We start from the raw sequence: 27,004 nt of genomic DNA, 5'->3' as shown, positions 1-27,004 counted from the left end.
TCATTAAGGCTCCTCGAGGGATCGCAATTCTTCACCACACCCGTCTGTTCACCATCACAGTCTTCATTACATCAGAGACGTTCACTGATGAAGTCTATTGCTATGCATGCAACACACGCCTGCAGAGATGTATGCGCTGTAGTACAAGTGGTCTTTTGAAATGCTTGTTGTTTGTGATGCTAAGAAACCAGAAATCCACAGTGCGATGACGCTGAGTGTTAATATAACAATAATCCAACAGAGGAACAGAAATACAGATAAACCACAGCATCTGGGGTTTAAATAAAAAAAAAATAAAGAGAGTCCCTGAATGCACCACATCCATCTGCTCCTGTGTGTGTGTGTGTGTGTGTGTGTGTGTGTGTGTGTGTGTGTGTGTGAGAGAGAGAGTCACTTCCTGGGACACACTGGTGTGTGACTCCCAATGTCCTCGAGTGTGTCCGACTGTCCCGTCCACAGGAGCATACCGACCACCACCGAGACCACCAGCCTCAGGACCCGGGAAAACAGCTGCCCGCCTGCCTCCTGTTCAAAACACAAACCCAACAGAAACATGTTCAGTAATTTATGGAGTCTCCGTGTCCTAAAACGTCTGGTCCATTACTATCAGGAAGGACTTGATGCGAAGGCTGAAAGATATGCTCGGAGTCCTGTTCAGTGTCAGTTTGTGTCTCGGAAAACCGTCATGTCAGTTTTATTTCTACAGCCCAATGTCACAAATTAACTTCAAGGGGCACGCAAGTACAAGTGCAGGATGTTCCCTTTATCCTTCACTTGTACATATAAAATATACAATATACGTAGAAATATACAGACGTTTACTGCTGTTGATGGATCTAAAAAGGGCCAGTTAGCCGCGTGAAACCGCAATGGGAAGTCCCAGTTTCACCACTAGAGGGCAGGCAGGCCTGTCCCAAACCAGGGGCCATCAGGATCATCATGCTGTAACACTGAGGTGAGGTCAACGTGAAGGTGAGGGGAGCCTGGAGAGGCTCCAACCTGTTGTCACGAGTTTCTAACAATAGACCTGTGCTGCCCTGCTGATAAGGACGGTGTAAGGCTATTGTTGGGAAGGCTGCCTTTTGTTTTTTCCGCTCTCAGGCAAAAAAAAAAGAGAAGAAATAAAGAGGTAAGGGGTAAAGTACACAGATTACACACAAACTGCTCTGTAAACGACATGCAGGCAGCTGCAGGTGGTTTTGTGTGTATATATATATATATATATATATATATATATTTTCTGTTTTTGCTTCTCTTACTGTGCTGGTAAAAAAGCAGAAAAACATGAAAAATACTGCATAAATTGTCACACAAATGCAAAATAACTGTGGAATAAAATGGCCAAAAGAAATTTGTTTGGTTTTGTGAATCTGCATTTTAAAGTAGTCGATACACAAGAATCCAATAGTGAACGTTTTGCTATGTGGAATAAAATTAAACACTAATCAGAAATGAGCCTTAAATGAAATCCACCGTGCTCGCGGACAGGAAGCTGTTTGTTTGGACAGACTGCAGCAGGTTAAAGCGATTAAAGACCATCCTGACACTGAAGAGTCTTTCCTGTTCTCGTCTAAATCCGCCGAACGCAGCTGCTTCTCTCTTTGCGTCATTGTGCCAGTAACCCGAGGATTTCGTCAAGTCTTTTCAGCATTTTCAAACAATAGGCCTGACAGTCCTCCCGGTCACATCGTTGTCTGAGAGGCGGTTTCACATCATCTGAGTGCATATTTTTGAAGCATACTGTAAGTGCTGAAAGGTGATCTATTTACGACCTTTTCCTTCTGGCAGCAGATCACTCAAGTTTTTTTTTTCTTTCCTTTCCTTGACTTGCTGTCCAGGTAGCGATAATACAATAAGACACCACCCAGTTACCGTCATCATCGTAAAGCCTGTGACATTTCCTCTTCTGAGAATCAAACAAAAAAAAACAGTCTGAGTGTCTTTCCCTCAATCTCGTGCTGTGATCTCAGCAGGTTTCTCTGGCTAACTTGAGTTTAACATATTCTCTCTTCTGAATGTGTAGCTTCCCTGCACTCTCCCCTATTTTTAAACATTTTCACACACACACACAAAAAAAAAACCCAACAAAAACCTTTGGAATCTGAAATCTTCACCACTGACCCCGTTTTCAGGGTTGACGAGTCCTCTGACTCCACCTCGCCAAGTCCTGACAGGACTCCCGGTAACACACACCACAGTGTCAGATCATCGCCATAACACCGCGCTGACTCACTTCTTGACAGGAGTGAATCAGCCGACATGCTGTCCCCGCTCTCACTCTGCTGATTTGGGCTGCTGGGAAGGCGAGGACGGGACCTGCGATTTGGGACTCGCCACGATGACTGCAGGCATTTCTAAGAAGCCACAGCCCGTTTTACTGTGTCTGTGTGTGTGTGTGTGTGTGTGTTTCAGCACAGTATGTTCAGAGTTGTATTTTGTCTACTAGGCAAAAATCACACACAAACTCTGGATTTAAAAAAAGGGGAAACAACAGAAAAACATGTTTTAAAAAAAAATTCTGCTGTGTTACAACTTGGGTCTTAGTTTTATGGTTTGGCCTTCGGTTTTATTGGTCACAATAACGTTAAGAGAAATTTGATTTGACTCTTTGTTCTCATAGCAGAGAAAATGATTTTGATCATTTTCAAAGCAAAAACGTCAAACATTTACGGCTTCCAGAATCTCGAATGTGACGAGTTGCTGTCTTTTGTTAAACACAACTGTGATCTGAATATCTTTGGGTCTTGGATGGTTTTACAGGCTGATTATTGGCAGATATTCAGCATTTTCAGATTATAAGCATCACTGTTTTCTCTTGTGCGTGTTACCATCTCAGAAGAAATTCTTGATGAAGGGCGTGACCAGCTTGACCCACAGCTGGACGTAGCGGTCCGGCTGCTCAAACGTAGAGCTGGACACCTCAGTGGACCGCTGGTACAACATCTCCTGCTCCTGGAAGTTAAAACACAGGTGTGTACTATTCAGTAAAGAGTTACACAATCATTCATCATCATCATCATCATCATTTCTGGCTGTGGTCAAAGGAAAAAAAAAAAAAAAAAGGGCAGACCTCCTGCAGCTGGCTCTGCAATTCCTCATTCTCAGTTACAATGGCAATCTGGGCCTCCAGGTCACGGTGAACCGAGCGGTAACCAAAATTAGGGGAGCCAATTAGAGTGAGGCAAGGCCGATCCTGCCCCCGGAGGTAATACCACAGACCTGTAGGAGAGGAAAAGTGGAGTGAACCACTGAGGAGGTAATGCTTCAGAGAGCCGCTTCCAGCAGGGATTTCTGTTGGCCCAGACCACAACTAAAAGAAAGCACATGCAGAAATCCCCAGCGTCGATCCAAAACCCCAAAGTATGAGCGAGAGTGAGTGTACATCCTTGTCCTGAGGCTACGGCAGAATGACTGTACAAGCCCTCGTCTCTCACGCTAAATACCACCATGACCACAAGAAGAACAGCAGAGCAAGGAGACGAACAGCGAGAGTAATGTGTTTTATTATTTTCACTGAGCCAAACAAAAGGAGTCTGGACAGACGGAGAAGTCTGGCTTGGATCGTAATCTCCTGTACGCCATGTCACAGAGGGAGTTGGTGCTGAAACCAAGGAAGTTAAAGTATATATTAAAAAAAACAAAACAAAAACAGATCATCGCCTTGTTGTGACAGGAGATAATGTGACATTATCTCTTTTATCTCTTCATCAAGTTTGTATTCGCTTGGTATCAAATGTTCTCATTCCTTGAGGAACACTAACGCTATCGGTATGAGTGTGCATGTTAGGTCAAATCATCTGCTTTCGTCACCTACAAAGGGAGCAGGTCCTCCTCAACCCAGTCCGTCTTTCTACAGTAGCCCAGAAAGGACAAACCAAACACTGGCTCTACAAAAAAGGAGGCTTTTGCGGGTTTTTTTTGTTTGTTTGTTTGTTTGTTTTTTGGCGATTTTTGCAGCCACTATGGTGGATGGTGAGACAAGAAATGTTCAGTTGGTTGCAATCTGCCATCGCACCACTAGAGGTCACTAAATCCCACATTGATTTGCAAAAAAAACCAAAACCAAAAGAAGATCTATTTTTGGTTGTTTTTAAATGGAGAATTGTTGAATGCTTTAATTAACCTAAATTAACAAAACAAAACGATCTGAAGCCATCACTAGCTTTTATTCATTCAGACATTTTGTGCACTGACTAATTCAAAAAGCAGAAAATAAGGAACAGGAAGTTTCGATACCGACAGGTATGTGTGCTTTTGTCTCGTCCCACCTTTGGCGTGGAAGGTCCACTGTGATCTGTGGTACTCGTGCAGGTGTACCCTCTCCTGCTGGCCCAGACGGCACACCTGATTGTAAAACTGCCTGGCGATGTGGATGTAGGCCGCAGGGATAGCTCCGGCGACGCCCTTGGCTCCGAAGAACCCGTTGACCTCGGGGGAGGCGGTGAGGATGCGGTAGCTGGCTCCGGCACCGAGCACCAGCTGCATGTACGCCTGGGTCAGGTTGAAGTAACCTGATGTCAGAAACACCGTGGAGTCCGGCCTGGCGTCGGTCAGCAGCCGCTGGAGGTTTAAGAAGAAACAGAAAGCGAAGGAGGACACGTTGCCACCGTGATTCTAATTTCTGACAAAGTGAAAAATAAAACTGGTCGCTGTGCCATTAATTGAGCTGCTTATCAGTGTTTTATTACTGCTGTATGCTTAGGACTCATTACAGAGCTGAGCAATATGAAATCTGTCCGGATGACTTGTCAGATTTATGTCGATTACAATAAATGAAATGATAACACGCCTTTAATGCAGCAGTGCATTGGATTTCCTTCCTCATGTTTGCTCGGGTCTGATGACGACTTCTTGACTCGAGTTCGGGGCTGATTTACTTCTTGTTTCTGCTTAGAGATCTCTGGACTGAAAACTGAGTAAATTTAGGCCTCTAAAAGATTTACATTACATTTTGTTTCTTGTCCAGCCTTCGCTCACTCCTGTTGCTTTTCATACTTTTTAAAATCTTGAATTTACTGACGTTATTTTCATCATTCATAAAAGCAGATTAATGTATGTTATGAATGTTACGAAGAGATAAAAATTTGACTTTAAAAACCATGAAACAATGATTTCATATATTTTACTTGAGTACTAGAGTACAATCAATAGTTATTTTTATTTCTCTCTGTATTTTTGTCTCTTTACTTTCTTCCAGGAGCATTTTCTGTGGCTGTGCAGATGGAAACTACAACTTTTGAGTGCACGAGGACACAAAATATGGCTGGAAATCTGTTTAAACCTTGATGTTCCCTTTAAGAAAGTGTTTTTATTTTCCTTTATGCAACCAAAATGGCTGATTTTGTGAAAAGCCACGTCACCGTCAGTTAAATCAAAGGGTGCTGACAGCAGCTCTGTAACGAGTCCTCCCTCTGTGACACTTAAAATATTAAATGAAAGCTGAGACCATGCTGATGAAACTTTTTATGGCGGACCTTCACTGCATTAAATGCTGTTGTTATACCAAATTACAGTCTATTACTCTGATGATCGCTTTATTGCGTTCATTCCCAGAATATTTGACCAATAAACCCCAGATAAATGCTCAAATGTTTATTCATAATCATAATTTATTGGTCGCAACAGGAACCTTCATCTAATAATGTTATTTACTTATTATCAAGGAAACAAACAGAAACTCAATAAAGCAAATTAAAATTATCAGAAGAGGCTGCTTCATTGCATGTGGAGACTCACCTGTGTGACCTGCTCGTCCACCTGGATTCCCAGAGGCTTCATCTGGACCAGAGGAAACACCCAGGTGTCCTCCTCCCCCTCGCTCATCCCCTCGTCCTCAGAGTCCTCCGACCGGTTCAGCAGCTGCTGCCTCACATGGGCTGCGTTCAGCACCTCCATGATCCGCGACCTCGCCACCGCCGAGAACTCCTGTCTGTTGCCTGGGTGGAGATGCAAAACATGAGCGTGCACACAGATGAGGATGAGTGGGTGCAGCGGGAGGCAGGTCGGTCTGATCTCTGGGTCGCGGTGCTCTGAGTGTACGCGAGTTTACAGCCACTTGGTAACATGAAGCACAGACGATGATGCTGATGGAAATTCAAAAACAACCGCAGCTGAAGGGTTGTTGGTTTGTTCCTTTGGGAGATGCTTGGTTCTGATTGGCTGACTAATGGCCATCGCATCTGAAACTGAAAGCGGTGTCAGTCTGAATTTGTTTAATGTGCTTATTGACTGATGCAGAAAATGAGTTTGCCCCTTTTTACTGGAAACTGCACAACACTTTGTTTAGTCACATAAAAACATTTGGAGCTGCCAGTTTCCAGGAGAAATCCTGTAACTCTGATAAACAGCAGATCTGCAGCAGTTCTTTTCAGTGCTAAGCTCATTTGAAACCAATTATTTCCAATATGTCATTTTAAATAAACAGCAGTAGTTTATAAAGTGGTGGTGTGTTTCACAGACTCGAAGACGCATGTCCTGAAATCCCACGTGCCAGTAGTTTGTCACGACAAGCTAACTAACTTGACTGAACGCACGAGGACACCTCACAGCAGCTTTTGCTCGGAGTAACGTCGTAGAAGACGCACTGGAAGCAAACAAATCAGAGAGTAGGAAACACTGTGTGAATAATTCACCTGACGTTGCACCAAGCAGCACTTCGTTTTTGTGTGTAACTGTGTTCCTCCCCCCCCCACACACACACACTGTAGGTCAACACTAAGCTCCTGTCCCACCAGCTTTGTGCCTTGTGCACTCGGCCTCCAGCATGTTGACAGAAACAACAATGCTTAAATCAACATATTGATGTAACCAGTGCGGGGGGGACAAGCGTCACTTTAACTGCTACTGGCAACCACAGCTTCCACGTCAACTGAAAAGGACGTCAGCAGGACGAATTCATCGCTTGCTTCTGATTGGTCAGACTGAACACAAAACAAACAGCATGTGAATCAGCTGACATGTACACGTCAGGCTGAAACACTCAGGCGGAGCTCAGTCCGACCATCGGGCCGGACTCCAGCGTGAGTTTTTTGGGTGACCTGAGCCTTTAAACTGCACAGCAACGGCATTATGAGGCAGTTAACTCTCACTGGCCGACTACAGCCAGACTTTGCCTCGCCTGTTATTTTTATACGTGGAGAAGCCTCTTTTATTAGAATTTCACCAGCGTGTGTGTGTGTGTGTGTGTGTGTGTGTGTGTGTGTGCGCGCGCTGGTTGTTGCTCCGTATCTTCCAGCAACACTGTGACATCACAGCTCTATTCCTGGTGTTCGTTTACCACGGCGGTCCAGTCCTGCAGACATGATGTCATTCACCCCTCGAACTAACATCCTGGCAGTCTGTGCTCCAGTTACGGACACACAGTACCAGTGCGTGTGTGTGTGTGTGTGTGTGTGTGTGTGTGTGTGTGTGTGCGCGAGAGTACAGAGAGAAAAATCTGACAATTTCACATCCGGCTGCATGGTTAGCCAACCGCAAGAGCTCTCTCCATCTTTCTCGCTGCGCACACACACACTGACCATCATCTATGTGCCTGTCTAAGCTTTCAAGCTCCATTAGCAGGAATCCATCGGCTCCTCTTGCTGAGAACTGGGCCGGTGCCACCGTAACTGAGCATGAAGTGTCAAACAGTGTCAAAACATGTTGGAGGGTAAACACACACACACACAGTTGCGTTTGGGTCCTACCTTTGTACGGGTGCACCATGCCCTCCATCATGCTGACTGAGTCATCAGGCTGCAGCTGCAGGGAAATGTCACCCACGGCTTCCACCAGGTCGGAGAAGAAGTCCGCGACCTCGCTGCAGTTCTCCAGCAGCACGTAGCGGTCCTGTCTGTTGGTGAAGTACGAGTCGCTCAGGTTGGCCCTGCAAAATGACGGCGAGACGGGCAGTTTTTTAAGAGACCAGGGAATACGGACAGAGAGAGAGGAAACTAGTGTTTTGAAAAGAGGAAAAAAGAAGGACGAAGGGATCCGTTCCAACAGCCGGTTCCATTTTGGATCCAGATCCCAGTCTGCAAAATACTTGGATCTGTTAACCTCAGCTGATGATGAATCTCTTATCAAATCCTCACGGTTTTCATTAGCAAGGAGCAACAGAAAACTTACTGATGGGTAGCAGGCTTCTTATTTTCAGATTAGCTCAGCTGTGGCTCATTAACTTTAAAACTTTTAATAGAACTTAGTAGCTATGAATCAGACTTTGATTATTTTGAGATATAAAATAGCTGGTGAAGCCCAGCAGGTCACAGCTAATTGAATTCATCAGTAAATTAACATATCATATTTTCTGCTGCTCGTCTCATTTACAGGCTGAGAACATAATAAGGCTGCGACTAAAAACTGAAGTGTTGCTGTTGTAGCTACTTAAAGTCTTTCTCCGAAAACAGGAAAAGGGATGTTGTCTTATCTTCTGCTGAGCACAATATATGTGTTTACTCGTGTCTATTGTTTTGTTCATATGGTATTCTGTTTTGCTTCCCCAGAAGCTGTCGGTTCAGATCAGATTTTGTGTGCAGAACTGAAATGAAGCGGAAACCACACTGACCCGGCAGCGTGCCCGTGGGGTTTGGAGCACACCCAGTGGTGTACACTGAGAACATTTCCTAGAAATGATGGCAAACACCTGCACTTTGATTAGGAAAGCTTTATGCAAACAGAACATGGACCAAAACAAGATTAAAAAAGGGTGGACGCAGAGTGAGGAGGGTGGAGGCCATATTGACACGAAGGTGAACACATTAAAGCTATACGCACCCGCTGATGATAATGCTGTCGTCAAACAGGTAGGCCTTGATGTGCTGGACTCCGATGGTCTCGTTGAAGCGCTGAGGGACCAGCAGCCGCAGCAGCCCCCTCAGGTCTGGAGTGTGATACAGAGACACCCGCATCTGAGAGGCGAAGCGCTGCAGCAACGGCAGCAGCATGGTCCTCGAGTTGACCTGTCCTGCACACGAGAGCCACAAAACACAATCAGGACGATGAGCGCGGCGCTCGGCGATACTCAGCACGGGGGAAAACGGCAACAACCTCGCGAGCCGCGCGTGTAGTCCAGCAATATGGAGACTTTCAACTCTGGAGCTTGACCGTTTGCCTGCGAACGCTGCAGAGCTTCCTCCATACAGTCCACCTGAACAAGAAGAAAAACAACAGTGGATGACCATCAGAACATTCATAAGAGAGTAATGCATCAATTTCACCCCTAAACAAACATCTGCAACTGGGTTCAAGTGAACTTCTGTCAAGGATGAGTGAGCACAAGGTTTCCTTTCGTCTGTAAGCATGTTTTCACTTCTCATTCGGCAAACCACAAGGTTTGTGTTCTTCTGCCTTGTCAGCAGGTGATGTTTGTTCTTACTTGTTCTCTGAAAGCTAAGGAGACGTTACTCTTTGTCCTGCTGCTTGTGTATGCAAAGAGGGCAGACACAAAACAAAGCCGTGGATTAACTATTATTGATTAACTGGCAGCAGACAACATCTATCAGACACTGGCAACCCTTTTATTATCTGTTTACCAAGCGTGGGAAAAGCACAGCTAACTCAAGAGGAAATGGCAGCTCTTCAGAGGGCACCACTGGTAGCCAGCGTAGAGTCTTCATTTGTGGCGAGCCTGGCATTTGTTCCCCACCTGATATCAAACCCGCGTGCTTTTTCCACTTCGGCTAAATTGTGCATCTGGTGCCCAAATGCACTCATTATACGTCACTCCAGAGAGCTTGTTTGCATGCCAGTAAAAGGTTTCTTCTTCCCAGTAGAGAGGTCTCTGGGGACGTCTTGCACCACCAACACCTCCAGCTCTGCTCTGGGGAGAAATGTGATCACGAGTAGGAGGTCTGAGGGACGCCAAAAAATGTGCTTGTCCTTTAAAGCAAAGACACAGCAAACTCTGAACAAACACTTACCACCTACAAATTCGGGGAAAAGCTGCTTTTAACTAAATGTCAAGTATTTAGACTGTGGGTCACAAACTGCTGGCCTCCTGCGAGACAATTTCATGGTTCAGAGTTTAAAATTACCCCCAAAACCCAAAAGAATGAGAGAGGACAAAGAGGCCACCGGCAGCTCAGAGGTAATTTGAGTTTGATACTTCTTAGTCCACGTTTATGTTGTGTTCTACTGTACTTAGTTTTGTTTTTGTGTGTTTTAGATTTATTTCTAATGAATGTCTTCATTCAAAAAGAAACTTCACAGCAACATCATCCTTTTCATTCTACACATTCTTCTGTCTTGTCAAAACCCACTGCCCACATTACCCACAATCCCACAATTCACCACAGACAGTTTGGCTGGGAATTTGGGTTTGTTCCGATAATGTAGCCTCAAGGCTTCACCTGAGGTAATTTGTTATATTCTACGGTGGCACAAGCTCACGTATGAGCCAAGAAAGGCTTTAAACAACCTTTTTTTCCCCCCACATATGCAGTCGTACTCCCCAACACCTGCACACAGGTATAAAAGCACTCTGAATTAACTGTGCATATTGTCTGCTGAAAAAAAAAAAAAAAAAACACGCCTTTCTTTAAAAATTTCACATCATTCTCATTGCCTGCACCTGCGCATATGTAAATAAGTCAACAGGGGTGTGACCGTCGATATCACTTAAGTGCCTTTTGTGCCGAGCGTGGGATCAGGGTCGTGTTGGACATCCAGGCTTTAGGGTGAAATTACACCTGCAGTTTGGATTGTTCGCTCTAAACTCACATTTTTTTTGTCCTGACGTGAGGTCAGTTCATTCTGTCCAAATTAAAGCAAACCTGAGCTTGAAAATAAAAGTCACATGGACTCGCTGTACCTTATTGACTCAACCTTTCTGGTAATCCATCATCCTGTGAGGTTACAGAGTTTGGCATCTGATTTGAATGCTTTTAACTGTAATTAAGCATGTTTGAGTTGCGTGTGTCTTTTTTTTCTGTAACTCTGCAGCTTGTACTAGGTTGGAAAAAAAAAAAAAACAACAAAAAACATGAAAAACAGCTGAATGCGAGCATCAGTCCAGACTGTGGTTTGTTCTGGGTTAATGTTGTTATAGCAGGCTTTCCAAGCATGGAGAATAGCAGGCTATCACATGCCAAAACTGGTCTCCTTATTCCCATAAACCCTTGCATTTTGGGGTCATTCCTTGTAGTTGGCCTGGAGTACACTTTCATTCTGAACAAACCACAATGCGGTTCTCTTGGAGGATGAAACTGACTCACATTTTCTGGCAGCTCCGACCAGTTATTTGGCACGTGGCTGTATTTGGATGGCATTGTTCTCACCTGCCCAAAACCGAAGACGTAAATACTTGAAAGGGAATTTCTAAACGGGGGGTTTGGTTCTCGCACACGCAAAACACCACTTTTCTCACCAGCTCCTTCTCCAGCTGACCTGTTCCCAGATACAACGAGGCCATCACCACTCGCCTCCTCGCCGTCTTGATTCGCGCCTGGAGCGAGAAGAAAACAAGCAAACGTTGAATTATTACACACGTGTGGGTGTGAGGCATCTGGTCACAAATGTCTGATACTGAGAAATGATAACGTGTAAGCAGCAGTTAACGTTTCCTGCAAGTCACATGCGCACATGCTCAGTCTGCACACGCAAACCAAATTAAGTAGAAGTGAGAAAAATGTTCTTTTTCATTAAATGACAGCCATTTGTGGACACAGAGAGAGCAGAAAATTATAGAAGTATGACTGCAGAACAAAATGGAAACACTCATGTTAAGTCAGAGTACCTAAGTACAGTCCTTCAGAGCACAATTGCCTGTTGTGAGGTATATAAAGCACTGTACAGCTCTTGAATGTATGCGGTTACTTTCCACCGCTGTTTCGATGCCTGCTACAAGAAGGAAAATAATTGCATGACTTCATTTTGTTCTCATTTTTACACAAGCCGCTACAAATGTTTTGGCATCTCTGCATACATAAGTGTCAAAATGATAAATCTACAAACATCATCCCGGTGACGATTAAGAGAAAGGAAAGACAAGTGTGCTAAAAATAAAACAATACAAGTGCCGGTAAGTTATGGGGAAGTGTCAGTAAAAATAAAACATAGAAATAACACCCATTCACACACCCCTGTGACAATAAAACATTTTTAACACACACACAATGACTCACACTGAGTGTTGAGGGTGTTAGACACTTTCACATTAAGGCCGGGAAAAGCACATTTCTTGTTTGTATTATTAAACTCTTACTGTCAAAGACAAAAGATGGCTTTGTGTGAGAGAAGCTACTGCCACAATAGAAGCTAAGCTTAAGGTAGAAACATGAATGGATTCCAATGCGGCGACAGAGAAAAGCCGTGCGTTCGTTCAGAGAAACAAAACATACTAACTCCAGTTTGTAACTCAACGCTGTGAAACTGTAGGTTTGCTCCCAGCCGAGCCGCTTTAGAGCTGAGCAGTTCACTCCTGCAAACTGCAGTGTGGTGCTTTGTCAACTCAAACAATGAGACTCTGCTGGGAAAATACCTCCAGCACTTTCTCTGCCTCGTTTGTCATGAAGTCAATATTGACCTTAGTTTTGTTTTCCCTGTTGAATCACTCCTTTGCAGCTGTAGCAGAACATTTATTTCCACAATGACACTGACCTTCATGGCCTGGTAGAATTGGTCAGGTGAGGTGAGGATGTGGATGTGGGTGCCCGGCACCCGGAAGGCGGGCACGTGCTCAGCCATCCATCTGAAGTGGGTGTAAAGGCCGGCTGTGCCCTGAGCTCCGGCTGACCCGGTGGGCCTGGAGACGCGTCGGGGGGCCGGTTCGGCTTCAGCCAGGAGGGGAGCCAGCAGCAGAACAGAGGACCTGGAAGAAGAATCGTTTTTGTGTTGGTTCAGCTAAAAATGAAACAATTTTCTTTTGACAACATGTCTGGATTTTTAATACATAATAAGACAGTGGGATAAGTGGTGAGCACTACGCAATAACCTGATGATATCTTGTTTTGACTTCGGTGGAAACGTATCACGATAGCTTGCTATGGTTTCACAACAGTCTGTGACCCAAACTGGTTACTCGAACAGCAAAATTAGTCATTTGTTTTCGGTCATTTTGATTAGATGACACAACAGTTTCACCACAAGGTCTAATCACAACATCTTCCTCGCCGTGAGGTTGTTGCTCCAACTCTCATTTCCAAGATAAGGAATAAACTTTAAGTCTCTCACGCATACGATTATTCTACTCAGCTTTCCATACATCTACCCGATTGTGATGAATACATTGTAAATATTCTCACTGATGTAGGGACACTGAAACTTTCTTTTGTCGCTGATAACTGGCTTTTTATTGGTCCTCTTCACTTCCTTACAGGCATTTAAAATACTTATAAATTGATATGTTCCTTCCCAAAGAGATGTTTTTACTATCTTGTTTATTTCTTCCCACCGAAAGCCTGAAGTCCGGACTGTGTCTTGCTTCCTACGTTCCTCGGAAGACCACGACACATAAAACGAGCCAGCTGTCCCATACATCACAGGAAAAAAAACAGTTTCTTAGGTATCTTGTTCTTGTGCTGTCTTTCAGCTGCCAGCCGACTCTCAGGTGTGAGACGTCAGAGCTTCCCGACAGCACATGAACACATCACAATACTTCATATCATGTTGCATGGCGGGGAAGCTCTGCAGTCTGTGGTGACACCCGCCAAAGCTTGGCTGATATCTTTAAGTGCATTCAAACTAGGGCTGCAAAAAACAATTAATCTGCTGATTGTTTTCTCGATTTATTATTTTTGTGGCAAAAAGAGACAAAAATGGCAGTTATAACTTCAGATAGTTCAACATGAAGTCCTGAAATTTCATCTCTGGCCAACCACCAGTCCAAGAAACCAAAGATATTCAGTTTGCTTTCATGAAACAAGCAAATGTTTTGAAATTTTCCTTTCTTTTGCTTTGAAAAACTGTTGCTCTTCTTGACCTAAAAAAATGACTGAAGATGATCATTTTCGGTCTAACAACTAATCACCCGATTGTTGCATTTAATCATTTAGACAGAGACCTATGAGAACATTTAACAGTGTGTCCTGAAATTCACCCCATCACCACAGTGCTTTTGTTATTGACTACAGTCTCACTATTTGGTCTGACAATGCAACCACATTAAATTAAGACAGGGTGGAGAGTTAACCTCAGACACAACTGATCGTCAGAAGTCATTTGACTGAATTCCTTTACATTCACCCTGGCCAAATTTCACCCAAACACACACACGCATATTCACATGGTTTTACCTTCTGGTTGGGATTTAACCCAAGAAAACCAAGAACTCGGAGGACACAAAAGTCATGTTAAAAGAGAAAACACAGCTCAGGGTTTCTTTCCAAAGCCACCGTGCTGAATTCAAAGTTCCTCAGCAAACACAGATGGGATTTCCCCCGATGTTTGGGATTTAAGTCATGTTATCACATGTACATTCCTCAAAGGATTAGATGATTAAATAACAGTACAATCAAATAACTGTAGCAAGAATGAGAACTTCCTCTTATCAATACGGAACTATCTTGGTCTTTTACAACTGTGCAAATTAGCGGCATCTACAAACCGACAAGTCCAACTTGAAAACAGGAATATGTAATGTAATGGTACCCTCAGCTGAACCCGGAGGCTTTACAACCGGCTCTAACTCATAAAATATAAAGGCAACGTGACAGGAGATAAGCCAGACACCACTGTTGCAGCTTTTCATTTCAGCAAAACAAAATCAACTATAATCTTAATCCCCAGGAAGACTGAAGAAAAAAAACAGAAGGAAGTAGTTCTTCAAATATTTTACACTCAGTATCAGCATACTATAACATGGTATCTGTAGATGCTAGGATTGTGTAAAGTATGAATGTATCGTTAGCAGGTTTAAAACCATACGCTGTCGGCTTTTGATACTATCAAAAATACCGAAGCTGTAAGAAAACAGAACTCCAATCAGATTTTCAACCCAAGGCTGCACAGATGTTACTATAAACAAGCCAGTGTGTGTTCACTCATGTGTTTTCAGTGACTTTTTCTCTACTAGCAGTTAATAATAATGAAAAATTATCATGTGTTGTGTGCCTCTGACTTTTTATCTTTGTTTTTTTTTTTTTACACTAGTATTGCATCAGAGTTTCAAATTCTGGTACCGTGACAACCTCAGTAGAGCAGCAATTTCATGCACTTTAACAAGGTTAGAGGACAATTTAATTAAGTAAGGCTCCAGCTAGTTAGTGCAATGAACAGAGCAGCTGTTTACTCTGACTGCACCACATCCCTCCTGATTTGAAGCATGAGATAAGGGGAAAAAAAAGGCTCCGTCTGTCTGTCTGAATTGAAAATTCCCCAACTGGAAACTTGTGTGATCTCATTGTAGCTTTCAAAGATTTAGATCCTCATTCTTCTCAACGGCTCAAGATTCATTTACCAATCCGGAAATACTTGTCTTCATCATCTTTGATTTTAAAAAAGGCTTTCACAGTGTGTAAAGCAAATAAAGAAGAATGGCACCCAGACAATATATGTAATGTCTGACCTCATCGACTCATTCTGAATTAGAAGCCACCAAAATATTCCAAACAAGTTGGGACAAGAGCAACAACAGACTGGGAAAGTTGCGGGAAGCGGGAAGCTCAAAAAAAAAAAAGCATACCTGTTTGAACATACCACAGATGTACGGGTACACTGGTAACAGGTGGGAGCGTCATGACTGGGTATGAACGGGTGAATCCTCAAAAGGCTCAATCATTCACAAGCAAGGATGTGAAACACGCGACCAGATAAAAGATATAAACAGATGGGCTCAGGAACACTTCAGTACACCTGTTGTCAGTTTATTTACAAATGATAGAATTGTGTTTTTATTTATGTTTCACGCGGCCTCACAACTTTTGGATTCATGGCTGTCGATCCAAGCAACAATTCAATATTAGTACAAGCTTAAAATAATCGCAACAAACATTCTTTAAGACGGTGAGGGAAACTAAGACCAGTATGTACACAACATGGCCAAAAAGTACGTGGACACTCACATCTAACTTCGGCTAAAACAGCCTCATCTCCTCTTCTAGGAAGACTTTTCACAATATTTTGGGTGAGATATCGGTGACTGATGTTGGTTAATAAGACCTCCAGTTCATCGCAAAGGTGCTGGATGGGGCTGAGTTCACAGCTCTGTGCAGACCAATAAAGTTCGCCCACAAAAAACATTTGTGTGTGGATGTGGCCTTGTGCACAGTTGCTGTCGTGCTGAAACAGAAAGGGTTTCTCACAAACTGTTGCCACAAAGTTGGAAGCATACTACTGCCAAAAAAAGATTAAGATTTATCTTTCATCAGGACTCAGGGGCCTAAACCATGAAAACCAACCACACGCCAACAGTGCATAAAAACATCCACATACCTTTGACAGTATTAGTGATATGAATAAGACTAATATCAAATCCATACTTGCTGTATGATTTGCAACGTACTCTTTACTTAAACAGAAAGGAAGACAAAGTATGAGAAAGATAAGAAAGATACACAACAAATATGTCAACATATACGATATAAACAGGCTGCATGCTGCTTCTTTTTTTGTAAACAGACTTATGATGCAGGAACTGGGCTTTACACTAAACAGCATCAGACTCTTCGGTGTTACCTTAAATTCTGCTGACTTAAACTGCAGTAACCTTGGTTTTCAGATGACCTTTATTCAATTACGAAAAGCGCTGCTGTAAATAATAAAATGACTATTGACTGAATTCCGCTTCGTCGCTTCAGCTTCAGGGTCCTGTTAGTATGCTTGTTGTCACATGCCTCACTGGGGCACACGAGCGGAACAAAGCCCTCATTAATGTTATCAGTCAAACATGTGTGCTTCATCTGCTATAACAAGCCAAACAGCCTGCTGCTGTGCTTGAGGACAAAGGTGTTTTCGACCAAGTCTTCTAATCTGTACGGGCCCCTCTAGGTTAGCCGCAGGTGTACTGAACACCTGAGTGACCACTGGCCGGAAATGTAGCTCCGTAAACTCTGAGCGTCACATTATGGGGCAGCAGTGACAGAGAGCAACAGACAGGTGTCACAGTTCAGTCTTAGTGAAGGTGACAGTCCAGGTTACATAACGAACTTCAGAAAGAACATCATGTGCGGCCCTTCAGTAACAGAAGTCTCTTCTTACCCTGAAGATTAGCTACTGTTAGCTAGGATGGGAACAGTAGCGGGGGACAATTTTGCAGAACTCACGATAACTTCCATTAGTATATGCTGTAAACACGTTAGTTTCACCCCAAATAAGTTAGGTGATAAACGCGATAAAACATCGTGGGCTTGCGCTTTGCAGGTTTTAAAACTAACGGCAAACCTAAAGGTAAAAGCCCGATACCGGACGCGTTAGCAGTGGCAACATTAGCGGGGCATCTTTAACTCTTGATTCTTGAGAGAGGATAGCTTAAACCTCGACGGGAAAAACTCGGTTCTATCGCCATGTTTGTGTCTCCGTTGGTGAGCCGAGTCCCTTACCCTCCTCTTCTGTCCCGTGCACGGAAGAGTCGGTCAGATATTCGTGTAAAAACCCCGGTGATGGCCGGTGTGTACACGGAGTACACCAGCCTCCTCCAGGACATGGGAGCCGCCATTGTTGCAGGAGGGAGATTTTGAATAAACTTTATCGACACAACCCCGCGTTGACAAGCACACTGTACCGTTACTGTATGCGACAGAGCGAGAAAGCTTGGGCTGCACATGCATGATTATGCATACAAAAACAACTAAAATAAATCGGAGAAATTATATATTACTGCTTATCCATATTTGTTTATGTTTAAAATTACTTTAAATGACCTCTAGTGGTCACCCTGAAAACTACCTTGTTGTGGTAACGTCTTACTAAACAAGTCAGCCTCCAGCTCTTCAGAGGCGCACAGCATAAGAGATAAGAGGGAGCACCAGCGCTGATTTATAAAGTCATGCCTTCCAAGTGCATTTCTCGTGGCATCTGCTTGATCTTTATCCGCCACATTAGGGAGGTGCTGACCTCAGCCGTCAGCACGGGCTTGCAGTCATGCGACAGAGAGCTTGTTGTGTATACAGGTGTGCGCCAGCCAACAGGTAATTTCCTGCTCTCGCACTCTCTGCTATTACACCCAGCTGATGCTCGTTGCTATTCTGTGCTGAGACTATTGAGAGGGTGGTGATAATAGTTATAGCATGGGTTGATAGACTTTATGTTGCTAATTTAATTTAATTTTAATTTTTATTTTTTTCGCCTGTGTTGCAAATGAGTAAAAACGTAAAATTCAGAGGTGCTTGTGTTGCATTTGAGTACTTCCATTTGTGGCAACTCTACACTTACACGCCACTGCATCTCAGAGGGTAATGTGTTGTTTACTGTTATATGCTTTACTGTATTTGACAGCTAAAGTTACCCTACAGTTTTAAGAGTTTGAAAACATGTAATGGGCATAATAATAAAACTACCTCAACTTCCTGAGTACTTCATTGCAGCTCATTTGACCAAAGATAACATTAAAATACTGCTCACACCTAAATGTACCGGTAGTAATAATAACAAAACAATACACACCACATTAAAATACTTTTTTTACTGATAATACACACGCACTTTTGATTTTAAGTGCAGGACTTATTTTCTATATATTAGAGTATTTAAGGTCAGTATTTCTAGGCGGTGGATTAGCATAACTGGTTATTGCTCAAGAGCACTTACAATAAGCCAGATGCTTCCTGACATGACACGAGGACCTGAGGGACTTTATCTTTAAACATTAGCCAGCTGTAGTAGGTAAAATGTTAATCATCCATCCTGCTGCGAAGACGGGGAGAAGGAAATGAATGAGCTGCACTTGTGAAGCCCCGATCTTTAATGGATATTCTGACTCTCTTCGGGTACGGATTTATTTATTTATTTATTTATTTATTTATTGCTCCTCAGCGAGATAAATTAACTTGTTACGGCAGCACAGAGTGAGAGACTACAGGAAATTGATTAACTATTTAAGTGAAATAACCAATTAAAAATTATAGCACTCAAAAGCTATACACAGCACATTGCACATTACTGACCACGTGTAATGCTTAGAGTTAAATATGTACCTTACCCCACTATGTTTATTTATTACCTAATTAAACATGTTTTTATATAAACAGTATATAAAATTACTAGGCTATATCTCCTCTTTGACTAACAAGCACATGAAATTGCTTCTTACACATTAATAATTAAATTATAGATCTATATTAATATGACACCCATAAAGATCAATGCATACTTTTACCCCACACTATATACAGTTATTCTTCTATAGATTACATAGATCAGTCAGTCCCGCCTGCATCCTCCTTAAAATTTAACAATTTCACAGATTATAATTTCGTATCGTGCCGTGTGTCGAGCTTTAAACTGTTTCACCTTGTCAACAAGGGAACCCACCAGTACCAGGAAACGGCCCGGCAAAGGTCACGCTGATTATTTATTGGCAATCTGCCAAGAGGGAGCGCGAGAACGTGCGTCTGTTCTCTGCGTGCGTGCGTGCGTGCGCGAGTGTGCGTGCGTGTGTTTACTGGAAGAACCTCTGAACGGAGGAGGCGGAGCCTTACGAACATCGGCTTTACTCACTGGAAACAACCTCCAATAACCTCTCCACACACGGACGGGATTTCTCCCGGCACACATCACCGTCGCCACATTCCTCCGCTCAGGAAAGAAACCCACACACATTTCTGGATACTTTTTGTTGGATTTTAATGCCTGAATTAAAAATTTATCTAGCACTACTCTCGGGTAGTTTGCATAGATTTTCCTTTGGCGACGAGCGGCGGCGGTGCGGGACTCAACATATCCGCAAGGTAAGTTAAAAAGACTGAAAAGACACAGAAAGTGGCCTGTCAAACATCATTCAAGTAGACGAAATGACAGAAAAGATTCGGCTTGCAGTGCAGGTTAAATGACAGCAGATGTTATTCAGCTGCTTGGGCTTTTTGGTGCAGTGCAGCCAAACGGGACGCAAGTGTAATTTTTTTTTTTTTTTAGGAAGCTTTGCTATAATGTGAATAGTGGACTGACTCGGCTCTGTAGCGGTTCTGAAGCGTCCTGCTCCAGCCGCCATTCCGCACTGTCCGGTGAAGCCGACGCTAATTCTCAAGCCTACAGGGGATCAGAGCAAACCAGACCAGACGGGACACCTTTTTCAGTCGCAGCGAAACCGGAGAATGGGGCCTCTGTGTCGCGGGGAATAGGGGAGTTATTTAGTGAAAGAGTGGGGGGAGGAAAAAGCGCGCCGGACTCTTTCACAGTGACCCCGTTTCTGAAATCCCTTGTTGCGGTACGCCCGATCGAAGACAATTGAAAGCGATCAGGATCCAGTTGCTGTCTGGCTGCGCGGTGCAGAAGCAGCAGCAGCAACGGGAGGCTCAGTGCGAGTACGAGAGGATTCATTTGAACTAAATATAACCTGCCTGCTGGCTGCCCAGTCTTGCCTTATGCATTTGTCACAGCCGCCATAACTGCATTTTATGGGGGTAAACCGAGAGCACCAGTGTGGCAAAGTGGTCATTTATTTATGTCCATGTTTATGAATGACTAAGACTCAGACTGTTGCGTCGGTGTAGCTCCGCTTCTGCATGTGTGCATCGCTCTATATATAGATGGTCTAATCTGTACTCCCCCTCTTCAGCTGTGTTTAGGTGCTCTCTCCCAGCCCCTCTCTGGATGCATCAGACTCCTCTGCCCCGGGGCCCTGGACCCGGTGTGTGACCCCGCCACCCTCACCCCAGTCCCCCCACCCCTCTTGTTCCTCTCCCTCTGCCCCAAACTCCTTCCCACCTGTCCACCTCGACTCTCCTGTACCAGGCCCCCTGCCTCTCGACCGGCGGGCAGAGGCAGGGGGCCATGGCGCCATGGTAACCTTCAGCGGACGCAGCCCCCTCGCCATGAGCAGCGTGACCCCTCCGGAGGGCAGGGTTCAGGGGTCGAACTTTACCCCGCATCACTTCAAGCCCTTTAGATCGCATGCACACTACCAGCAGGTCAGTCATCCTGAGTTTTTAGAGACGTAGCAGAGTGTATTATTGAAGTCTACTCATTCACGCTGGCTGATAACACATGATGATGTGGAGTTTTCTACCTGTTTCAGGTGATGCGTGCATTGCGAAAGCTACAGGAGAGTGGGTTTTACTGGGGTGCTGTGGGGGGCCGGGAAGCCAGCTCCATGCTGCGCTCTGAACCGCCCGGCACCTTCCTGATCCGCGACTCCTCGGACCACCACCACTTCTTCACTCTCTCAGTCCAGACGGCCCGAGGGACCAAGAACCTGCGCATCCACAGCGAAGGAGGTGGCTTCTTCTTACAGCCGGACCCCCAAAACACCCAAGAGCCCCCGCAGTTTGATTGCGTACTGAAGCTCATAGCGCACTACATGGGCAAAGGGCCGGACGCAGGAAGGAGCAGAGATGGAGCGTGTGGGGGCGATTCAGGAGAGGCAGAAATGAAGGGACGCAGCGTATATCTGATCCACACCGGCGGAGAAAGGATTCCCTTGGAATTGCGACGGCCCCACTTGACTTCTCTCTCGTCCCTGCAGCACATGTGCAGGAGGACCCTGAACAGCCTGGGGGCGTCGGAGCGAGCCGAGCAGCTGCCGCACACTCTTAGAGACTTCTTGGAGGAGTACGATGCTCCTATATGACTGACAGGGACTACAGACGTTCCACAACATGGACCGGGTGCCTGGAGGACGGCGCAGACCAGTTCTCAGCACCCATGTGATTTTGTGCGCCATCACCTACCGACCAGAGTTAGCCTTAGATGCCAGTGTGAGGTCAGTTTTTTTTTTTTTTGAGAACAGAATCAGCTGGTCCCTGCTCTGTTTCAACACTGATGGACGTCGTCTATCTAGAGTCTCCCGCTGACCTGGGGTCTGGGATGGGGAGTGTGATTTGGGTAACCAACTATTACTTTGTCCGTCCTGACTTGCAGATGAAGCCAGAGGTCAGAGGTCAAGGTTTCCTATGACTGACTCAGACGCAGAGAAGAGCCTCGTAGAAGATTAACCTGATTGGTAGATATTAACAATGACCGCAACGATTTGATCAATATGCCGCCCGTGATCCCCGTGGGTTTAATCTGCTTAAAAAGTCTCCTCTGGAAGCCTGACATTTACAGCACTTTGGTTCACTGGACAGAAAGAAAGAAAAGAAGGCAACGAACAGAAAGGCTTAGAGGGGGTGAATGCAGGAGGAGTAACAGAGAAAAGGCATAGTCCAAAGCAGGAGTCCGACGCCGAGAACGTACAGCATTTGTTTGTCTCAGAGTGTGTGTGTGTGTGTGTTGTGGTGGCGCACACATTTCCATTGCTGCTTCCCGCAAATGTTGCCTCATAGAGGGGAGTGGGGTGGTCATGCATGCTAGCTGTGTGCACACACACACTCACACACAGCCACACACATACACACACAGGTACACACACACACACACACACGTAGGTTCTGTTAGCGTGGGAACAAGACGGGGGAGAAGAAGCATTACAAAGCATCTTCTTCTCCTGTTTGTTTCTTGCTTCTCCTCTGTTAGCAACCCCCCCCCTTTTTTTGTTTCTGAGTCGCATGTGCACTTTGACAGTGACAGAAAACAGACTTCTGTTGCAGAGACAAAAGCTTGATACTGAGACAAAAGCCCTGGCACAGGACCAAACAAAACAGCAGATCTTATTTTTATCCAGACTGGCTGGAAAAATGTCAGCGACACTGTAAAGCTCTTTGGGGAATGACAACCACGACGATCCAAGAGACCGGGGGAGGGTGAGAACGAGGACTAAGGAGAAGGAGAAGAGCGGGAAATGGGATTAGGAAAGGGAAACTGAAGAGGACAGAGAGCTGGGGGGGGGGGGCTCGGGTGGGGGAGAAGGGGGAGGAGACATACTGGTATACAGCTAAACAAAAACACTGATGTGATTGAGGGCCCAGCCTTAGAGGAAATAGTCCAGCTCAACAGGACGCAGCTCCTGTAAATATAAAGCCAGGTTTGCTCAGAAGCCCCCAAGAGAAAACGAAGAGTTTGAATCCTCTCGCAATGATTTCTTCTTTACATTATCATCTCGAACGTATTTCTTTTTGTGCTGGTGTGTTTGAGTGTCTGTTTGTTCCCTCCTCTCGTGAAGGAGATAAGAGAGGAGTTACGTGGACTCCTTAATCCCTGTACCTTCAGAAAGGGTTTCTCGCCCCACCGACCTTCCATCGTTACCTCTGAAGCCGGAGTTGGGTTTGTCTGTCTGAATGTCAAGGGACCGCAAGACTTCTTTTAAAGTGATTCTTTAAAGAAAAGACAAAAAAAACAACAAAAAAACAAAAAACAAGCCTTTTGTAAAACAAAGTACAAGACTCGGATTTGATCAAAACTGTTTGTTTCTTGACTGTGTTTGACCAGTGCTCGTATTTACCTGTGATCCATATTGGAGTGGTAGCCTTTTCACATCCTGAACATGCTGTGATCTCATGTGGCCGCCGGAGACAAGAGCACTGAAATACACCACAGTGATCCATACTTTTTCTTTTTGTCAAATCTCAGTCTGTATTTTCTCACATCAACACCAAGTTCTTACATGTGTTGCAGCGGTGGACCGCACGTGTATGTCGATCATTTGTCTTTTATAAAGACTCTAGTGCAAAAGGCTGGCCACTAGTCTGGCAACAATACAAGCTGTAATATCTGAAATGACAAAGCATTACAGAAAAAAAAAACAAAACATAAATGAAAAGGAACCTTGCACATATTTATATTTCTAAAATATTTCAATAATTTATATTAAAGAGCACTATTTTTACAAAAGTCAATGCATTTGCCCTGTGTGTTGCTTCACTTTTTTTTGTGTCTCCTCTTTTCTCTCTCTTGCTTCACTGAGTCAATATTGACTGGCTCGAACTTACCGTAATTCATTGTAAGGCAGTCTGTATTCCTGCAAAGCCAGATTATTAACTGACAAATGGGATTTCCTAGTCAAACAAAGCAGGGTTTATTCAGGCTCTCTACAGAGCTGGACCGGGCTGCGAGCAGCGCAATGACGAGTGCGCGTTCATCATGGGGTTAAAACTACTGCAATCATCACTTCTTGTTTTCTCTGCCGGGGGATTGTGGGTAAATTCCATAGGCATCAGAGAATGTATAGGAAGGGGCGGCGGCACGGTTTTGTCAGAAATGCTCCGCAGATGTACACAACACACGATAACAAAGGGATTCCCAGAAGCACTCAGTTGTGTTAACACCACACACACACACACACACACACACACACACACACTTTGACACAGCAGTTACTGTGTAGAAAGCTCACTTTGGGCTGGACTTAACTGGAAAGGAATGCAGCAGGGTTTTATACATCCTGCCTAAGGGGCTAAGAGAGGATGGTGTCCTCTAGAGAGAGAGAGATTGTGTGTGGTGTGTGTGTGTGTGTGTGTAGATATACATATATATATGTGTGTGTGTGTGCGTGCAAGGTCAAATAGGTGAGAGGGTCCACGCGGAGGAGATTTATGACGGTCTGTGGTTTTAGTGTGCAGCCAGTAGAGTGTGTGTTAGTTTGCTGTTGGTAAAAAATAAGCAAGAGGTGGATTTCTTCATTTCTCTCTCTCTCTCTCTCTCTCTCTCTCTCTCACACACACACACACACACACACACACACACACACAGACACACACACACAGAGAGACTTCCCATTCCCTGCATACCTACTGTTCTGTCTGAGGCTGGCTTCCAGGAAATGAGGCACTTTAATTGAGTTGACTTTTTACGGCTTGACTGGTGATAGTGTGCGTATGAGAAAGAGTGAGTGAGGTGTCTGGGTCTGGGCAAGAGAAAGAGAGGGGGAGAGAGACACTGAGAGGGCGAGAGAGTGTGTGTGTGTGTGTGTTTGCGTAAGAGAGAGGGATGGGAGGACTCCGTCTTTTTTACAAAAAAGCAAAATTTTGCAGCAAGAGTATCAAGTTCAGGCAAAAACAACCAGAAATGTGATGTGAAACTGAATTGTTGACAGTTTTGTCATTAATATAACACACACACACACACACACACACACACATCTGGATACTGGATATGAGCCAGCCACAGATCGCTGGGTGAGTGACAAGTGAGACAAATACATGTTACCTCAGTACAGGTAATTACAGTGATTCAAAAACTTAGGTTCTTTATTTTGCTATGACACTTTGAGGAAAAAACGTGTGTGTGTGTGTGTGTGTGTATGTGTGTGTGTGTGTGTGTGTGTGTGTGTGAATGTAGGTGGGTGACACTATTTGTTTATGAGAGGAAGACTGAGCAATGGGCAATTATAGACAAAACTGACGTAGTTCAAGAGACAAACAGAAATGAGTGAGCGTCCTTCCCAAAATCCAACCAGAATAATCCAGTTTTGCACACACACACACACACACACATTGTCTAAATAAGCCAGCTCAGCTCACTATGACTCATTTTATGTTCCCCATAGTTGCCTGGTTAGCGGAGCTGGAATATTTTGCCTGTGTCCTTCGCTCCTCTCGTGAATCTCACACTCTCACAGAAAGTCTTTCCACCATGATTCATTTTTTCGGGTAATGACTTGCTGTGTCCGGCTCAACAGTTGTCAACAGAGTCCCGGGCCAAACACAACTCCCGGCTCTCGAAACAACTGAGCTCGCTTTGGATTTGTTGTTTCTCTCTCTCTCTCTCTCTCTTTTTTAAATCCAGCTAACAATCAAAACATTCAGACCAAGGTTTGGGCATTGCCTCTTCCTGTAGCTTCACTGTTGTGTTTTAACGCAGCACGAGGAAACAAGCCGAGCAACGTTTGAGCAATATTTAAAACGTGAGCCGGTTTGAATGATGTCCTGTCTGGTTTATCTGATCTGAGTGTTATTAATGGTTTCTTTTTCTTTTTCTTCATGCATTTCATTTTTTGAGCTCATGCCAGTGTCAGCGCTGTCAAGTGTAGAAGGTGGAAAGAATATTAAAGGGTTACGCATATGCCCCGCAACGAGCAATCCACAGTGGTCTTCCAGGAAGGGCCTCCGGTTTGCTGATTATTTCTTCCAGGAAGGCTTTTTGTTGGCTGATCGGGTGCTTATAGGAAAGACGTTTGGTTGGCACGTCAGCTCCAGTATTGTCACAGCCGCTTCTGATAAAGCCGACCAGCTTCCAGGAAACCAGAGATTTACCCTCCAGCATTCCATCATTCCTTCACCATCAGCGCACATACGGAGACAGAGAGGAGGAGAGGGAGCGGGGGTATAACAGGGACACGGATCAATAAAAACCATATGGGAAGTATAGTTAAATGCACTCAAAAACCTGTGCGTGCGCGTGTATATTTTCGTGTGTGTGTGTGTGTGTGTGCGCACAAGCCTGTGAAGACTTCACCCGTAACCGCTGACCAGTTCACTGTGACACATTCAGCCACACACACGTTCAAACCGCGTTATTTTTCTAATCTGACTACCCCCACCACCCCTCCTTACCGCATTTGAAACTCATTGTGTGACTAACTTCATTTTCACTCAAGTCATCACTGAAATGGTTTTCCTGTAACACCTGGACAGCCTGAAGGATGGGCGCGTCCGTGCTGTGTTACTGGCTGTGAGACAACGAAGAAAACAACCTTTGATGACCTGCGAGGTACTAAGCAGATTGTGAGGCACGTTGTAGAAGATGTGGTTGCATTGGTTCACCTAAAATCCCGCTGCTTTTGCTCTCTTGTTCACAGCTGTGCGAGGGTTGCGGCAGAGACGCTCGGATGCCAAATGGCTTACTGTAACAGCGTGGACTCAGACCAAACCCTCTAACGCTCTCAGGTGTCACTGTGTCCCCTCAGCCAGCTAACAGGCCTGCATAATATTTGAACTTGAGACTGGAGCACACGTGCGTATGAGAACTTGCACATGCACATGCATATGTGGTGAGTAAGGGGTTTTTGGTCATAAATTAATGGCAACCTTCAGTGATTGAAAGAAATACTCAAGTCCTTTAAGAAAATGCAGCTGTGCTACAATGAAAAGACTCTGCACTGCAACTTAAAGTCCTGCCTTCA

At 44.5% G+C, this 27,004-nt stretch overlaps 2 protein-coding genes and 1 long non-coding RNA gene across 5 annotated transcripts; 2 read left to right on the top strand and 1 right to left on the bottom strand.

Annotated features, from left to right (window-relative positions):
* Window positions 1-381: 381 nt before the first annotated feature.
* On the bottom strand, window positions 382-17,609 carry LOC124052234 (CDP-diacylglycerol--glycerol-3-phosphate 3-phosphatidyltransferase, mitochondrial). Of its 2 annotated transcripts, none has more exons than XM_046376240.1 (11): window positions 17,454-17,609; window positions 12,577-12,787; window positions 11,345-11,422; window positions 9,028-9,127; window positions 8,755-8,944; window positions 7,686-7,864; window positions 5,737-5,936; window positions 4,269-4,560; window positions 3,071-3,219; window positions 2,829-2,952; window positions 382-525 (listed from the first exon to the last, which is right to left on the bottom strand). In XM_046376240.1, exons 1-10 carry the CDS (start codon window positions 17,567-17,569, stop codon window positions 2,833-2,835), a joined length of 1,635 nt encoding a protein of 544 aa, XP_046232196.1. In that variant the 5' UTR covers window positions 17,570-17,609; the 3' UTR covers window positions 382-525; window positions 2,829-2,832. The 2 variants fall into 2 exon arrangements, with proteins under 2 accessions (XP_046232196.1, XP_046232197.1); XM_046376241.1 differs by lacking the exon at window positions 17,454-17,609 and adding an exon at window positions 16,591-17,185.
* Window positions 7,872-10,769, top strand: LOC124052238. Its single transcript, XR_006841974.1, has 2 exons — window positions 7,872-8,112; window positions 8,310-10,769. It is a non-coding gene; the product is annotated as an uncharacterized LOC124052238 (long non-coding RNA).
* Window positions 17,610-18,692: 1,083 nt separating the features above from the next.
* On the top strand, window positions 18,693-23,780 carry LOC124052237 (suppressor of cytokine signaling 3-like). Of its 2 annotated transcripts, none has more exons than XM_046376246.1 (3): window positions 18,693-18,839; window positions 20,627-20,978; window positions 21,086-23,780. In XM_046376246.1, exons 2-3 carry the CDS (start codon window positions 20,850-20,852, stop codon window positions 21,635-21,637), a joined length of 681 nt encoding a protein of 226 aa, XP_046232202.1. In that variant the 5' UTR covers window positions 18,693-18,839; window positions 20,627-20,849; the 3' UTR covers window positions 21,638-23,780. The 2 variants fall into 2 exon arrangements, with proteins under 2 accessions (XP_046232202.1, XP_046232200.1); XM_046376244.1 differs by lacking the exon at window positions 18,693-18,839 and adding an exon at window positions 19,473-19,799.
* The last annotated feature ends 3,224 nt before the right edge of the window (window positions 23,781-27,004 follow it).

The sequence above is a fragment of the Scatophagus argus genome, chromosome 21, assembly GCF_020382885.2.
Source record: "Scatophagus argus isolate fScaArg1 chromosome 21, fScaArg1.pri, whole genome shotgun sequence".
NCBI lineage: Eukaryota > Metazoa > Chordata > Actinopteri > Scatophagidae > Scatophagus > Scatophagus argus.
Note: the sequence above shows the minus strand (reverse complement) of the source record. Positions and strands in the feature narration are given on the sequence as shown.

What these genes read in the sequence shown, in the direction of transcription:
- LOC124052234 (XM_046376240.1), bottom strand. Translation starts at nt 17,569, where the DNA reads ATGGCGGCTCCCATGTCCTGGAGGAGGCTGGTGTACTCCGTGTACACA. An exon ending in CTACACGCGCGGCTCGCGAG is followed by an intron (nt 8,945 to 9,027) that starts GTTGTTGCCGTT and finishes TCTCGTGTGCAG; the next exon opens with GACAGGTCAACTCGAGGACC. An exon ending in TGGACGAGCAGGTCACACAG is followed by an intron (nt 4,561 to 5,736) that starts GTGAGTCTCCAC and finishes TTAAACCTCCAG; the next exon opens with CGGCTGCTGACCGACGCCAG.
- LOC124052237 (XM_046376246.1), top strand. Translation starts at nt 20,850, where the DNA reads ATGGTAACCTTCAGCGGACGCAGCCCCCTCGCCATGAGCAGCGTGACC. An exon ending in CGCATGCACACTACCAGCAG is followed by an intron (nt 20,979 to 21,085) that starts GTCAGTCATCCT and finishes TACCTGTTTCAG; the next exon opens with GTGATGCGTGCATTGCGAAA.